Genomic DNA, 17,130 nt, shown 5'->3' with positions numbered 1-17,130 from the left:
GTGGGGTATTAGTACTTTGCGCAACGTAAACGCCAAAAGCGTAACTCTTGCCAAAATGTAACCTAGGGTCTTTTTGTGAATGTCCCTGAGTCAAACTTTTGATTAAAAGCATAGTTAGGATGGAAGCGCCACTTTTAAGATTCATCGTATTTTTGTTTAGGGTTGAATGGCCTTTAGAATGGGAGTGCTAGGGGCTCTTTGATCTCATAAAAATCCCTATTTTTAAAACCCTGAAACTTTGCTCAAATTGTCACCTCTACACGGGGGCGGCTGTGGCTCAGTGGTAGAGCGGTTGCCTGCCAATTGGAAGGTTGGTGGTTCGGTCCCCGCCCCTGCAGTCATTGTCGAAGTGTCCTTGGGCAAGACACTGAACCCCGAGTTGCCCCCGGTGCTGCGCATCGGAGCGTGAATGTGTGTGCGTGTTTATCTGATGAGCAGGTGGCACCTTGTACGGCAGCCCCGGCCACAGTGTATGAATGTGTGTGAATGGTGAATGTTTCCTGTAGATGTAAAAGCGCTTTGAGCAGTTGTTAAGACTGGAAAAGCGCTATATAAATACAGCACATTTACACATGAACTCGAGCATTGAGAACATTTTTTGTGTTTGTGAGATGGCATTAACTGGAAAAACAAACAGCTAAAGTGAGTCGTTCAAAAACTTTCTTTTCAGTAAACTCTATGTACACAAACAATGTTCTCAATGCGTTCATGTGTAGAGGCCCTGGTGATACTTTGAGCAATATTTCAGGGTTTTCAGTGTTTGTCGTGTTATAAAAATAGGGATTATGATGTGATCATAGAAGTGCCCCTAGCACTCCCATTAAAAAGGCCATTTGACCCAAAATCTTAAAAGTGGTGCTTCCGTTCTAATTTTAAAGTTTGACTTGGGGACATTCACAAAAAGACCCCAGGTTGCATTTTGGCAACAGTTACGCTTTGAGTAAAGGATCTAAAGACTTCTTCCAACACTGAACACAAGTCATCGGAAATGACGTCTAGAGATGACTAGACTTAAGCACACTGGGGCAACTTCTAGCTCACCCAGTAGGGCTGAGTCCTCAGGTTTCGAATCCAACCCGCTGCTCTTTGTTGCATGTCGTCCCCCCTCTTACTCCCCTTTCCTGCCTCAAGCTATCCCATTGATTAAAGGCCACAAAAGCTTGAAAAAATGTCTTAACAAATATATGCAGTATATATTAAATACAAATATACTGTATGTGTATATATGTACATATATATGGATGGATGTGTGTAAACATACACACATACATACATACATACATACACTCACCGGCCACTTTATTAGGTACACCTGTCCAACTGCTCGTTAACACTTAATTTCTAAGCAGCCAATCACATGGCGGCAACTCAGTGCATTTAGGCATGTAGACATGGTCAAGAGAATCTCCTGCAGTTCAAACCGAGCATCAGTATGGGGAAGAAAGGTGATTTGATTGACTTTGAACGTGGCATGATTGTTGGTGCCAGAAGGGCTGGTCTGAGTATTTCAGAAACTGCTAATCTACTGGGATTTTCACGCACAACCATCTCTAGGGTTTACACAGAATGGTCCGAAAAAGAAAAAACATCCAGTGAGCGGCAGTTCTGTGGGCGGAAATGCCTTGTTGATGCCAGAAGTCAGAGGAGATTATTATATATTATATTTTCTTGGGACTCTTTGGGCCCCTTGGTACCAATTGAGCATCGTTGCAACGCCACAGCCTACCTGAGTGTTGTTTGCTGACCGTGTCCATCCCTTTATGACCATAATGTACCCAACTTCTGATGGCTACTTTCAGCAGGATAATGCGCCATGTCATAAAGCTGGAATCATCACAGACTGGTTTCTTGAACATGACAATGAGTTCGCTGTACTCAAATGGCCTCCACAGTCACCAGATCTCAATCCAATAGAGCATCTTTGGGATGTGGTGGAACGGGAGATTCGCATCATGGATGTGCAAATCTGCGGCAACTGTGTGATGCCATCATGTCAATATGGACCAAACTCCCTGAGGAATGCTTCCAGCACCTTGTTGAATCTATGCCACGAAGAATTGAGGCAGTTCTGAAGGCAAAAGGGGGTCCAACCCGTTACTAGCATGGGGTACCTAATAAAGTGGCCGGTGAGTGTACATATATGTACATACAGTACATAGTACATATATGTGCACATGAACTGTGAAGTAGATTTTAATCTGCTAATCTAAAAACCTAAATTAAGTTGAATACTGCGACTGACAACAGCAAAGAATATGAATTGCACAATTAACCATTAATTTATTTTTTTGAAACTATAATTGACTTCAAACATTTTTGTTATATGTTGCCATGGAAACACTGATGACAGCAAAGAATGTTGCCTCAAATGGTGTTCTTTCAACTGAAAGCCATGCGTCATCTGTGGCAAGAGATATCATTGAATCTGGTAGGATGAGTGGATCAAGGCTGTGGCAGATAAAAGGAAATCACTAACTTCACTAACTTAGACACAGGGAGGGAACAGGCTGCAATGACTAAGCTTATTTTTATGAATATGTTAAAGTACAGGCCAAAGAATGTTCCACAATATGATAAAGAGACTTTCAAGCTACAGAAAATACTTGATGGAAAGACCAAAGACAAAAAAGTGGTCTGGTTTTTTATTTGGTGGTCTGGTGGTAAACAAGCTCCCTCTAGTGGTATGTGGGTGGAAATAAATTGAAATAAACAATTTAAAAACATAATAAGATATGATTTAATATTTCAAAAGAAAATACTTAAACTATGATCAGTGAATTGTCATTTTAAATGAGACTGCAACACAACCCCGCAGATTCCAAACCAAAGCAGGGTAAGAAGATTTTTCAGAAAGTCTGCGGTTTAGGGGCTCTGAAATGCCAGAGCAGTGTGAATGCGAGGTGTAAACGTGGCACAAGATATTTGTTTTTAAACCAAAATGTAGCAATGTAAATTTAGCCTCCGTCAGTTTGTGTTATACCAACATCAGTATCCTCCCTTCACTCTAAAAAAAAAAAATTACAGTAGCCTATTTTATTTTGTCTTTGTCGGTTCAACCAATCAAAAAAATGCCATAACAAAACAATCTTTAGTTTTACTAATATGAAAACATGGAGACACAACAAGAGAACTGTAGGTTTTCCCTAAAGTGCCGGGAGACCGTCAGACCGTGGCTGGAGTACTCTAGCCCCCCCACAGGAAAAATTCAAAAGCAGTCTAGAACCAGTGGATAAATGCAATTTAAAATAAATGTGACCCATTCTTTTGACAGCAGAGTACCCCTTGTACTTTCAGCATCAAGGTTAGACAATACACACACACCACACACTTCTGTGAGTGTGTCGACTCCTGTCAGAGCTGTAACCTTGTTCATCAGGATGGAAGAGGAGGAGCGTTGCATGCTTTCATTCCGGGCATTTAGATAAATACAGGTGTCAGGTGGGGCATCTTAGCATGAGGCACGAACAAACAAGCGAGTTAGCACCTTGCCCCAGGAAAGACATCTGCCATCAAAGTACAGCAACAGGTGGAAGAACATTATGGGGCTAGGTCCATGGGACTGTTTCTGGGGGATGAGTCTGAGGGAAGAACAGGAGACAAGGGTAAGGAGAATTCAGAAGACAAAGGCAGGTCCTGTTTTCCATCTCTACAATAATAATTAATAAAGGCTAGTTTGAAGTACTTCTTCCTGCCTCTATTTATTAATTAATTAATCTTTTACTGTTATATGTCAACAAGATTCAACATGTTGGTATTTATGTGAATTAGCACATACATAATTAGATTATGCACCGTTTGCATGTAATTGTGTAATTCATGTTTTGTTTGTCCTGGTGTAAGTAATCAACGCAGTAATTTTCATGGTAAAGGTTAAAGTGTGTACCCTATTCACATGAGGAAAATAATGAATAGGTGTGTGAATAGACAATATTTGGGTATTTTTCTAAACTTTCAGCTAATGGGATTCTTCAGGGCTTTTCTTCCTTACTCAGGACATGATCAGGATACAAAATCAGTTGAGTTTGCTTCTGTTGCAATTTGTTCAAGTTTGACCTACATTTTGGCTTAAAATGACTGGACTATATTGGAAATATAGACACTGGAACTCGGAGCATTCTAGAACCAGAGGAGTGATAGAAATATTCCATAATTCCTTTACTCTTCTACTTCTAGAATTATATACAGAGATATACATATGTAGTATATGTGGTGTCATTAATTTACCAAAAACCTCAATTAGAGACAGACTCAAAGCATACCAACCTGCATGAGAACACAGAGAGAAAAAACATCATGTCAAGACAACAAAGTCAACTCCAGAATGAAATGGAGATTCTTAAGAGTTTCAGGAAATGGACTCCAGAGGAGAGAAGGAAAGAGCTATTTAGAGAGTTGAGGAACATTGAGATGGAGCGCAGAGCGAGAGCGCTTCAGAAGGACATGAGGGAAAAAGAGGAGAAAGACAAAGAGACTGAAAGATTGCAAAGTCAGAAACAGAGATATGAGGAGGAGAGGAGGAGGCAGGAGATCAAACAGATGGAGGAGGAGAAAAGGAGGATGAATCGGCAAAAGGCCCTCGAGAAACAAAAACAGGAGGAATTGAAGAAAGCGAGGCTCGAGTGGAAGAAGGTGATGATGGTGGACGAGGAGCCAATCACATTGCCTGGATTAACTCCGAGGGATCTGGAAAAGGAGCAGAGGAGGTGCAGACAGGCTGAGCAAAGAGTGGAAGATAAAGCAAGCTTTAAGAGCCTATACTCGGAGCTAAAGGGCCAGGAGAAGAGTAAAAGAAAAACCCTGTTCAATAACTGGACTGGAGAGCCAAGTGAGACAAACAGGAGCTCCACCCAAACGGTTCCACCCCCCTCCACTGAAATACCACCACATAATCTAAAAGTATGTGTCTAATTATTACCCATTTGTTTTAAACAGCAATTCACTGCCTGTTTTGAATTGACATTTTTTTCTATGCTTTTTGCACAATTAATTGCAAATGTATTAAAATCGCAAAAAGAACTAGACCACTGGTTCTCATATTATAGTACAAGTACCACTGGTGGTACGCAAGCTCCATATAGCGAACGGAATATCTGATATATTGTGAAAATTGCAATAAATCAATTAAAAACATTTCAAAAGAAAATAATTAAAATATGATCAGTGAAAAGTAAAAAAGAATATGTTTTTGTTTTGATATCAGCCAATGATTCAAAAACATTGCAATGGGACAATTCAAACAGGAACTATTTGGAAGGGTAGTGCAGATCAGGAGGAGAATATTTTGAGCAGCCCTGTGGAATTTATAATGATTGACAGACCGAGCGCAAGGCTAGTTGCTACTAAAAGGGTAATTTGGGGTTTTTTCAACCTATTTTCCTATGTTTTTGTGTCTAAGCGACTGGTAGCAACAACAATCTTTGGCACTGGTTCAGTATTATGCGAGAACGCTGCAGTTGGCAGCGGCGAAACAAGCTACAATGTTCACAAAAGTGCTTGTTTTGCCATTGACAGATTATCTTAAAAAAAGAAGAAGAAATAGGCCTAAACTTAGCAGAGGTCATTTCCAAATTATTTTGCATTTTAGTCGCTGCTTGACTCAGTCTGGAAAGCCCCGCCAATACTGCTGTGGGCCTCATTGTTCATTCAAAGTTTAATCATTTTAAAATTGTTGTGGATCAGATTATTATTCTGTGTCTGACAACATTATAAAAATGATTTGTAAGGAGGTCAACCTTTCTGTTAAAGAGTAAGATCCTTTTTAAACATAAAAACCTCCACATAATTGCGCTTGCTAAACCCACCAGACTCCATGTAAATAGTCATTTTAGCATTGTAAGATACACTTCATTCAAAGTTGACAGACACAAAAAATATAACAAGCAGCAAAGCAGTGAAATTTGTACAGATCCTTGCAAAAATTACACTCTAACAATTTTAAATTGTATAGTTGTTTTTATGGAAATTAGAATAACAATCCAACATGAGCATTCCTTCCAATATTGGGAATTATGTCGCAATCGCAACATCAGTTGAAAATAAATGCAATTAGATATTTTCCTCATATCTAATGCCTTTACCTAATGCTAATCATCTTTTATTTTCTAAGGAGGAGAGGGAAGGCTACTCAAATCTTGGAGGGATGGCTCGAGACATTTGTCTGAGCACTGACCTGTCCAGAAACAACATCCTCAAAAAATGAATGATCTTCTGATGAATAAAACAGTGCTGCATTAAAAAATATTTGAGTTGTCCTTTTTAAGTAGTGAAAATGCAAAATGATTGACAGGGCAATGCATTCCTTCACCTAAATGTGCAGAAAACTAAGGACTTTGATATTAGACACAAACTTGGGACAGACTGTAGGCTCTGCTGAAAACTATAGAAATGTTTATCTTGGGACGATAGTGGATAACTAGCTTCAATTTACGTTCCACTCCAAAGCTTTTTGCAAAAAACAGGCCAGCAACGGCTAAGGAAACTGTCTAAGTTTCAGCTTGACAAGTCCCTTATGATTCTGTGCTGATACAGATCTTATATGAAACCTGTCCTGACCTTCTCTGTTGGTACAATAACCTTAACATCATGTCCAAAACTGCAGTAAACTTAGTCCGGAGTCCACATTGTCAGACCTGTTGCATAGACAGATTGTTTGAAATACTTTAACGATTCCCATGGAGGTATTTACATTTTTATTTTATAATTTGGAAAGCAAATGCTCTTTTCAACCCTTATTTTCTGAACTTCAGTTCTTGACCTTGGGCTGCCGTCTCAGATGTCCACAGGTCAGGAGCAGCAGGTATACATACTCATTTATACCTGCTGCCATTTCCCTCTTTAACACGGGCCAGAGGAGGAGTCAAATTTCAAATTGTGGCTACTTTATTTCTTGGTTGGTTATTTATCATCTAGTCGGTTGACTTTGTGTTGAGGACATCAGAGATGTTGACAAAGTGGTTGGTGATGAAATGGATGCTGTTATTGATGTTAAGAATGAATGTTGCAGATTAACCTGTGCTACCAATTAGATGCACCTTCGTGTCAAAAGGAGACCGTTGAGGTGGTTTGGGCATCTGTGAAGGATGTCCTCTGGGTGCTTCCGTAGGGAGGTGTTCCAGGCACGTCCAGCTGGAAGGAGGCCTCGGGAAGACCCAGGACTATGTGGCGGGATTACATCTCCAACCTGGCCTTGGGATCCCCCTCCCCGCAACCCGACACTGGATAAGCGGACAAAGATGGATGGATGAATTTTTTGATGGACAATTGTCCTTTGTGTGTGTAAAATGGTCATATTTATTTGGCCCTTTTGCGCCACCAGCACACACAGTGGCTGTGGAACATGTTTAACATACACAATGTTTGATCCACAGTGTTTTCTAAATGTATTACGTATTTCAATTGTTCCAGGCAGGGGGCTTTTAAAGTTAAGTTCTCAGTTCTGTTAGCTGGGCGGCAAAGGAAAGCAGAAGGAAGAAAAAACTAATGAAAGAAACAGCACTTTACAACAGCAGTAGACAAATGGCCAAAATTAGAGTTGAAAATGGAAACACTGATTCATAGGTTTAGCCCTGACCTGCAATATGTTTTACAACCATTTGTGCCTCATTTAATATTTAGGACAATATTTCCACTTCTATAGTATTCTTGTATCTCCCCAGGAGATCCCTCTGTAGGCTGGGAGCTGGCCAGCTACGAGAGAAAAAGAGAGAGCGAGGCTCTATTTCAATGCCTCTTAATGGAGATGAATTAAAGTAGAGGGTAGCTCTTTATAATATTATGGTTACTGATATCTAACTATAAAGCAAGGCATGTCTGTCTATTTGTCCTTCACACACCCGAGAACCTGTCATCTGATCTACTTCACACTTGGCGGGTGTATTGCTGGAGGCCTTTTGAGTCGTCTTTGAGCGTTTTGAAACGCACCATATACTGTAACTGCAGTCGATTTACATTTCTCCAATTGCTTGCTTTGTGTCAAATTTGGGGCAATTTCAACGCGCAACATGTTCAATATTAATAAACTCCAGCAGCAGCAGGGGCGGGTCTTTGGAGATGAGTAAAGCAGCAACTAAAACGCATATTTGGAAATTACCTCTGCTAAGGGACCGTTTTATGGTATGGATGACCGGAGGAAAATAGATGAGGGTCATGTCTTTTTATTTTCTGTTGAGTGGAGGGTCACTGTTTTATAGTCTAGGGGGTGGGGGCTTACTAAAATTGGGTTCTTTGGAAATTTAGCTGTTTTCATGAATGAAAACAGCTTAATTTCACAGTGGCTTTTTGGTGCCTTTTTTCCATGTAGCTCTCAGTCTATGCCCCCCTTGCTAGCAGATGACTCTGACCCCAAAAAAAATCGCACCATCCCCCACCCCCATGATGCCCCACACCTGACCCTACCACCACAGTCACAGGTAGACCTATTGTGAACAACAAGCGATTTAAGCTCTTGTGAACACCCACAGGTTCACAAAATGGCACACAACAAGGTACGTACAAAAATATGGATACTCTAGCTGGCTGCACAAAAAACCTAAGAGTCTCACTCCCTGTCTAGTGAGGAAACGATAAAGAAAAGATTTTTTTATTGACGCTCCAAAATTAGGAGGAGTCCAGAGAGCGTTGGAGAAGTTGCTGGTACCCTATAAAGACAAGCCATGTGGTGTCTTGGATATGGATTTTGCCTTCAAACTGTTTTTTGAAAGACATACAATCAAAAAAGAATGGTTCTGGACTGCATGCTGAATCCCAACTATGGGATACCAGTTTTAAGTGTGATGTGTAAGATGAGAATGCAGAGGTTAAGTCACGTATATTGTTATTGTAAAAAAAAAAAAAGAGTATCTTTGCCAAGCACAAACCAGTACTGAAGGCAACAATAAATTGTGGGGAGGGTACAGCCTCTTTTCCCAATCATTTTGGAAGGTTATAGAAAAATGCACTGTTGGCAAAGTTGGGATCTTTAGTCTTTTTTTGACTAAAGATCTCCAAAGTCCCTAAGTGTATTTCCAACATTTGTGTGTATGTGGATCTACTGATGTTACAACCAAACTCTTCTTCACTTCCCTGGAATCCCTGGTGCAGATGAAGTGGTATTGAAGCTGCTGAACATCAGGTTTTCCTTGGGTAACAATTTGCTTAATCAGAAGTTATTGATGAGGGAGGAGAAGCCACTCAGTGGCACTCCACTGAGCACTTTACTGTTCCAAAGCCTCCTCTGTAACCTTCAGATAAAACGTTATGTTATCTGTGTTTTTCCCTTCAGGTCTGAGAGAGCAGGAGAGATTGCAACCATACCATTAACTAAGGTAAGGACGCCACACTCCGTTTGTGTGTTTGTTTTGGTGAGGTAGAGAAGGAAGATATACATACTGAAGTGCCTATAATTTACATTATTCCTGTCAACTCTTTTGATCTGTTTTTAAATAATTAAATAAAGAGTTAAATGAAGCTTCGTATCTCACTTTTGAATGAATTGGTGCTGTGAGGATGTATTTTGTTTCGTGCAAACAAAGTGTTTTTGGAGCCTCGCGGAACAGTTCAGCTTAGTTTTTTTTCTTTCTTATATCACAATCTGCAGTGACTCTGAAAGATGTGCATCATTGTTTAGTTTTTCCACTTCCTCTTTAAGGCTAACTGAAAAACAGAAAGACAATCAAATCACACACATCTGCTGTATATATGTAATATTAGACATATTATGTTATACATATATAAAATGATATAGAATTTTGCACGTAGAATCTCTGTAACACTGAAAGTGTGTGAGTACTTAATAAACAGCCACAATCCAGTATAGTTTGTATGTGGGTAAAGGCCTATACGGGCTCCTAGAGCACATGCAGGGCTAGTTAATGGTTTGTGGTGACGTCAAGAGAAGCAGCATGTGTTCAGCCTGTGTTTGGATCCAATTACACAGGAAGCAGTGTGCCTACCAACCTAACAACCGTTAATTGAAACATGCAGCAATTAGCTGTGGTGGCTGGCTGGACCTGCCTGAAAAAACTAATCGGTAGCCAGAGATGGCACAATGGAGCTGGCCTGGCTTGAACTCTTTAAAGGAAATATAACTCAGGAGAATAAAGCTGCACTAGGTCAATTCTTTAAAAAAAATCTCATCAACCTGAGTCACAGACAGGAGCTTGGTGCTGACACAGATACACTACAAAAGCAACCTCTAGCTTTAACTATTAGTAAGGGAACCCAAGTTAATTGTGTCTTTTCATGAAATTACACTTGAAGCATTCTGGAGGTTTTCATTCTGGGGATTTCACTGATTAGCACAACTTGAAAAGAGGGTGCTAATCAGTGAAAAAATGAAACTCTTTGGTCAGAACAATGACCTGCATAATGGAAGACTAGATTAGAGAGTGATGAAAGCAGGTCCCTCAGCTAACATGTAAATGGTGTCATCTGTGTTTTAGAATGCATTTCAACATACTAAAGCTGCATTTGCATTGCTACAATTTGGTTTAGAAACGAATATCTTTTGCTACGTTCAAACTGCTCTGGCATTTCAAAGCCCCTTAAACTAGAGACTTTCTCAAAACTGACCCGTTTTGGTTTGGAATCTGCGGGGTTGTGTTGCTGTCTCAATGGCCGCAAACAGAGACCTTTTGTGTGGGCCAACACCCACACTGTTGCCACCTGATTGGGTCATGTATACGAGAATCTTGATCATGAGATATGCAGTTTGGGTGTGTAAAAGCAATTAGCTAAAAACTGGAGCTAAAAATGCTTTGGAAACTGAGATTGCTTTTGGCTCAAAACTCTGCTTTAAAACCAAAACGTAAATGTAAATGTAGCCTATAGGTTCACAGCGTAGCGGGTAAAATGTTTCACTTATAACACCCCCAAGAAAAACTGAGTGTGCCTTTTTATTTCAAAACAAGGTTTAATATCTGCAATATGTTCCCTTCTTCTGCCTTGTTTGTGTCCTCATTTTTAACATCCACCAACATCCATCACCCACCTCACTAACCCATGTAGATTATTAATGAACGTTACAAGGCGTACTCCTGGGTGGCTGAGCTGATCCAGGTGTTTATAGCCATCAGCGTCACTGTGTCCTTCCTGGTAATGGGATCTGCCATGAAACACACCAGTAAGTTTACTCCTGCTTGAATGTGATTTAGTCATTCACTCTGTTAGCATTAATGTACACTTGATGTGTCAACCACAGTAGTCTCGCATAGCCAGACCTTACTCCACCGCGGCACTGTAGATGAACTCCACACACCATTCTGGGATGGGAGGAAGAACATGCTCTGGTTTATTGGCATTGGATTAAACCAATCACAATTGCCTTGGGCGGTGCTAAGCAAGTAAAGTACGAGCCACGGGGCCTCTGCAAAATCCTCGGGAAGAAACTTGTTTCGGTGGAACGTGTACGTAGAAATGTTGTTTTAGTAGCAATAGAAAACTCAGATTGGACAGATAGTCTAGCTAGCTGTCTGGATTTACCCTGCAGAGATCTGAGAAAAGGTTAACCATAGTCCTCATAAATTTACCCGCAGTTTATAAGGCCAACACAAAGAAAGCCCAAGGGGTTCCCAAAGTGGGGGGCACACCCCCTAGGGAGTTGTTACATGGCAAAGCGCAGTGACGCTAAATATAATATGATGCATTGTTCTATTGCATTCAGTTAAACGTATACCCAGAGCATCAAAAAATGGCGGAAGGAGTCCCGACCAAGTGCGACCAAGGGGATTTTGAAGAAGCAGGGCTGCGAGTCACCCGCTCTTCATTTGTATAAAGTTGAATTCAGCCGGCTCGCTGCCTCTCGTAGACTGATAAGAATCCTGTAGGTGGACCGTTATCTGTATAAAATGAAGACAGATTAAGCAACTGCATAGCCTATGTCCTCGCTTTAAATGTTTTCAGAAACAAGTTTTTTTCAAAAAACTATTTTCAGAAAATAAGCTATCGTATTCCGACCGATTAAGATCTGAAGTCTTCACACTTGGTTCCAGTGCCTCAAAGAATAGACTCCAAAATACATTTGCTGGTTTATAAATCACTACACGGTTTAGGGCCAAAATACATTTATGGTCTGCTGCTTCACTAGTAACCACCCAGACCTCACAGGTCATCTGGGACAGGTCTGCTATCTGTCTCCAGAGTCAGACCTAAACGGGGGGAAGCTGCGTTCAGTTTTTATGCTCCACACATCCGGAACATACTCCCAGAAAACTCTAGGTCCGCCACAACTCAGTTCTTTTAAATCAAGGCTAAAGACCTTTCTTTTTGATGTTGCCTTTCTTTAAATAACGGTTCGTTTCTTATACTGAAGACGTATTGTTAACTGCTTTTGTAATTTTAGCTGTTTTTTACTGCTCTTTAATGTTTAATTTCTTATACTGCATTGTAACTTTTTTTCTCATATTTTACCTGTTTTTAAATTTTCTTCTAATCAGTTTTAATTAAAGCACTTTGATTTGCCCTGTTTCTGAAATGTGCTATACAAATAAAGCTGCCTTGCCTTGCCTTTGAAATCCTGGAGCAGCCAGCCGTCCAATCAGCTCCAGCCATCGCGGTCGTAGGAGGGTGTAGACTGTTTTCTTTGCTTGTCAGTGAAGAGAAACTGGTGGCAGGCCAACAAGTGTTCAATGCTGGGAATACAAGGAAATGCATCCGTGAAAACAACGTGTGTTAAATGTGTTAATTGATTACATCTTCTAACATATACTGTAACTCTAAGCGAGAATTTGTATTTGCCAGAATGTTGAACGATTCCTTTAAGCATGAAGTGTGTTGTATTGACTGACTAGTTGTGCTTCTTTCAGTTGATGGTCTGGTGAGCTCAGTGTGGAGCAGCAGACTGGAGTGGCTGTCTAAAGCCTGGGAGCGAAACCTGCCCAATAAAGAGCACATCTGCTCGGCAAGAGGGTGAGGAGTGAATCAATGTTAGTGCTCACATGTCACAGCAGCAGTTTATGCTCTCACCTCCACAACGAGGTTATAATAGTTTAAATTATTTTTGAGTTTTAACTTTTCAATTACCTTTTACTTTAGCCGTCAGAGTGCTTTGCTAGTTTTTTAAAGAAAGGTTTATATTACTTTTGTTTTTTTACAGCATTTTTAGTTTTTGTTAGGGACAGTTATAATGTCTCAAAGTATATATCTACATATACATACAAAATATATGTTTAATCTTCGGTTTAATGCGTAACTTTTTGATATTAATGAACGGCCGCTACATTCAAGCCATTGACAAATGAGGTACTACAATGCTGATTAAGACTCTCAGCTCCACACAACTCTCTCTGTATTTCTCGTTATTGCTGTGTTCAGAAGGTTGGGTTGCCCGGCAACTTTCCATTCCATGGTGTTCTTTAATCCTGTGTGTCCTCCTTGGCTACTAGCAACTGCATGGACGAGGAGTCGGGGCAATCACGGAAGGCTTTTTTTCATGTGGATGCGCTGACAGTTTTGTTGTTTCTTAGAATTCCTCAAGGGGGAGACCGAAACTATGCACTATAGCTTTAGCATTAAACTTTTTTAACAGACTATTTTTTGTTTTAGTTTACGTTTTACTTTACTATAATATAAAAAGTATAAAACAAGCTTTTTTAACAGCAGACATCAGCAGTAAAAGCACAGGTTGGAGTAATGACATTGATGATGCTGCATTCAATTTAAGTGTAAGTGAGTCATGTCCGAGAGTCAGTATTCCCTAGAGCAGGCCATTGGGAGAGACAAATCCGAATGGAATACAGTACACAAAGCACAAAGGTAACTAATAACATTCAAAACGGAATGTTATTATGTCATGTAGTGTCATGTTAAAATGACACCACAGGAGGTGGTTTGAGAGTCTTACTTGAGGTGACATTTGAGACACATTCAAGCCAGATGTTGATATGGTGTAAAAACATGTGTCTCCAAGACACACAATATGTTTGAAATCTAATTACATCAGTAAGTGCTTTGTGAAAGTGGCCTCTGCAGTATCTGTCCCCTGTGAAAATGGCAGACCCCATTTTCCTATGTATTTGTGTTTAAGTGACTGATGAGAAATTGGTCCAGTATTAAGCGTGAACGCTGTCCCCGGCAGCCACAGACCGGGTTGCAATGTAATCCTAACGTTCTTTTTTTTTTTTTTTTTTGGCTAAGGTTATCATTATGTTTTTATCTCATATTATTAGCATTCTAAGTGTCTGACAACATTACAAAAGTATCCCAACACAAATAGGCCTTTTTAAACGCCTCTTAAGACCTTTTTGTTTAACCAGAAACATCTCTGAGATTTCTATCACTAAACTCACCAAATTCCATTAAAAATTCAATACTTTTAGTGTGTTTAGAGCCAACATATTTTCACACGTAAATCGGTCAGTTTTTTTATTTTTATTTTAACCAGTGCTAGAGTTGTGATAGTTGGAAAGTGGAAAGACAACCAAAAACGGCTTTTCATAGTTTTGTTTAGTTTCTTTTGACTTTGAATGAAGTGTATTTTATGATGCTAAATTTACTGTTTAATTACATGGAGTCGGGTTTAGCCAACGCAATTTTGCAGATGTTTTTATGTTTAAAAAAGGACGCAACTCTTAAACGGAAAGGTCACCCTAGTAAGAAATCCTTTCTGTAACACTGTCAGACACTTAGAGTAATAATCTGAGCCTGTCAATGGCAAAACGAGCCCTTTACGAGCACAATTTCCTTATTAACTAACATTGTAGCTTGTTTCGTTCCTGGTTGAAAAAACCCTTTTAAGCTGAATTTGAACTTGGTCTTCCTGTCGCATTATTAAAACGATAGTACATTATTATTCCACCTTCAAATTAAGGAAGATTTGTTCCTCTGTTTTGTGACGCAGGATTTACCTCAAACTCTTAAGTTGAATCAATGCTTCTTCTTCTTCTTCTTCTTCTTCTTCTTCTTCTTCTTTTCTTGTCTTTCTTCCAGCATTGCTCAAGGATTCATGTCACTGCTTGCATTCCTTGTCATCTTTACCGTGTCAATGTGTGATCCCAAGGTAAATTACACACACACACACACACACACACACACACACACACCCACACACATACACACTAATAGTGATGGTTAAAGAAGAGAAGAGATTGATGATGAAGAAGTGCCAATCACCGTTGTTTTTGCTTCTCTCTCTTCAGGGTTTTATTGTCATGTTGGACAAAGTTGTTTCGTTCTCCCTGAACACTGAAGTTGGACTGTTTGTCTTCATCATGCTGAGAGAGTCCAGAGAAGATAGATTCCAGTGAGTCCCTCTGTTTTTTCAACGTCAGGCTTTATTCCTGCATAGAGGAATCTTTGTCGTCCCCAAAGGGGTTTTAGCCAAACCCTAAGGAAAATCCCCAGCACCAAAATGATAGTCATTGAGAATAAATAAATAGCAATTCAGATCCTCTCTAAATGTGTTTAAAAATAATTTACCAAACAGCCGTTAAACAGGCAGATAATATACTTAAATATGAGAGCTAAACTCAGTTTCATCTCCAGAGTCAGGCTGTAACAGACTCTCCTGGTTTTAAATGTTAATGTCACTGTTTTTAACTAGTTTTGTTAAATGGGGTTTTGATGTACTCATGCCTAATATACATTTTTCTTTATCAAATTATCAGAAATAACAGGTAAATGCATAGATATCTGTCAAATAAGGTAACTTTTACTTTTACTGCATGTGGACCGATCATGCTTACTGCCGTGTGGAGTCACCTGAAGAAGTGCTAATAAACAGTGTGTTTAAACAGCTTTTACTGCTGCTGGATTTTGAAGAGGTCAGGCGACTTTGAAAAAATGCAATATTTAGTTAAAAGCAAAATATGTGTCAAACCATTTTGAGTGAAGTATTGTGATGCTGCAGAGGTGTCCCAGCCTACAAATCCTAACCTCCAGATTAAAGTCACTATCTTTGTTTGGGACAGATTCTCGCAAAAATCCCACTATAATCATTTTTTATTTGTATATTTCAATGAAAATGAGAATATTTATACAAAAATGATCATTCTCTCCAATATTGTGAATCAAATCGCAATATCAGTCAAAATAATCACAATTAGATATTAACTTCATATTTTGCAGTCCTTTGTTATGTTCCTTTGGTTTGAGCTTTACTGTATATACTATATTACATTTTCCACTAAGGCCAGCAAAAATTATTGTATATACTATATTACATTTTCCACCTATGCTAGCTATAATAACTGCATATACTGTATTACATTTTCCACTAAGGCCAGCTATAATTATTGTATATACTATATTATATAAATATAATTTGAAAGCCTTCATTTGAGCATGATTTGCATTTGAAGCAACCTTTCTGCATTCAAGGGGTCCTTCTTTATTTGTTTGAGTTGAGCTTAACTTGGGTTTACGGAATATAGACTTCTTTATGATTCCAAAATTATTTTTTTTCCACTATTTTCTAATTTTACTATTGGCTAACGCCCATAGCCAATAGCAATTTGTTACTGGTGCTGTTGGACAAAAAATCCAAAATTACCTTTCAGCATGTTGTAATTCAAGTTTTCTGAGAGAAACTAGACTCCTGCAACTCCTCTTGACACTGTTTTGATCCAAACTCCCTAACATTCAGTTTTCCTCCATCGAATGGAAATATTCGAGATGTCTTGTGGATCATTTTTATACAAAATTTCATTTTATGAAAGTCAACTTTAGGTATTTGGTAGGTCACTAGATTGCCACAATAATTGAAAATAAAGTTCTGTGAGTTTGAATGTGTGGATGAACAGCTCGGTCAGTGAGGTTCAACGGAAGTCACATCTCTCTCTCTCTCTCTCTCTCTCTCTCTCTCTCTCTCTCTCTGCCTGTCTATCTCTATCTCTCGCCCTCTTTCCCTTTCTATCTCTTTCTGTCCCTCTCTCTCTCCTATTCTGTCTCTTTGAAATTTTCAATTCAAATTTCTTTATTGGCTTATTGGCTTATTTAATTCTAATATTGCCAAAGCATCAAGGATAATAATGTGAGAAGAAATACAAACCTGCAGTTCATCCAGTAAACTAAAATATACATTATTATTTAATAATAATATACCTTTAAAAAGAAAAAGAAAAACATAAGCGCAACAACAGTACCATCCATCTTCGACCGCTTATCCGGTATCGGGTCGCGGGGGCAGCAGCTCCAGCAGGGGACCCCAAACTTCCCTTT

At 39.4% G+C, this 17,130-nt stretch overlaps 1 protein-coding gene across 3 annotated transcripts in view; it reads left to right on the top strand.

Moving 5' to 3' along the window:
• Positions 1 to 17,130, top strand: part of si:ch211-51h4.2 — a 91,405-nt gene that overhangs the window by 71,908 nt on the left and 2,367 nt on the right. For all 3 annotated transcript variants that reach the window (XM_034882328.1, XM_034882327.1, XM_034882326.1), the window contains 5 exons: positions 9,260 to 9,302; positions 10,984 to 11,098; positions 12,780 to 12,882; positions 14,902 to 14,971; positions 15,111 to 15,214. In XM_034882328.1, the coding sequence (XP_034738219.1) occupies positions 9,260 to 9,302; positions 10,984 to 11,098; positions 12,780 to 12,882; positions 14,902 to 14,971; positions 15,111 to 15,214 (435 nt within the window). The remainder of the gene's footprint in view (positions 1 to 9,259; positions 9,303 to 10,983; positions 11,099 to 12,779; positions 12,883 to 14,901; positions 14,972 to 15,110; positions 15,215 to 17,130) is intronic.

This window comes from Etheostoma cragini, chromosome 9 (assembly GCF_013103735.1).
Source record: "Etheostoma cragini isolate CJK2018 chromosome 9, CSU_Ecrag_1.0, whole genome shotgun sequence".
Classification (NCBI taxonomy): Eukaryota; Metazoa; Chordata; class Actinopteri; order Perciformes; family Percidae; genus Etheostoma; species Etheostoma cragini.
This window is presented reverse-complemented; position numbering and strand designations above follow the sequence as displayed.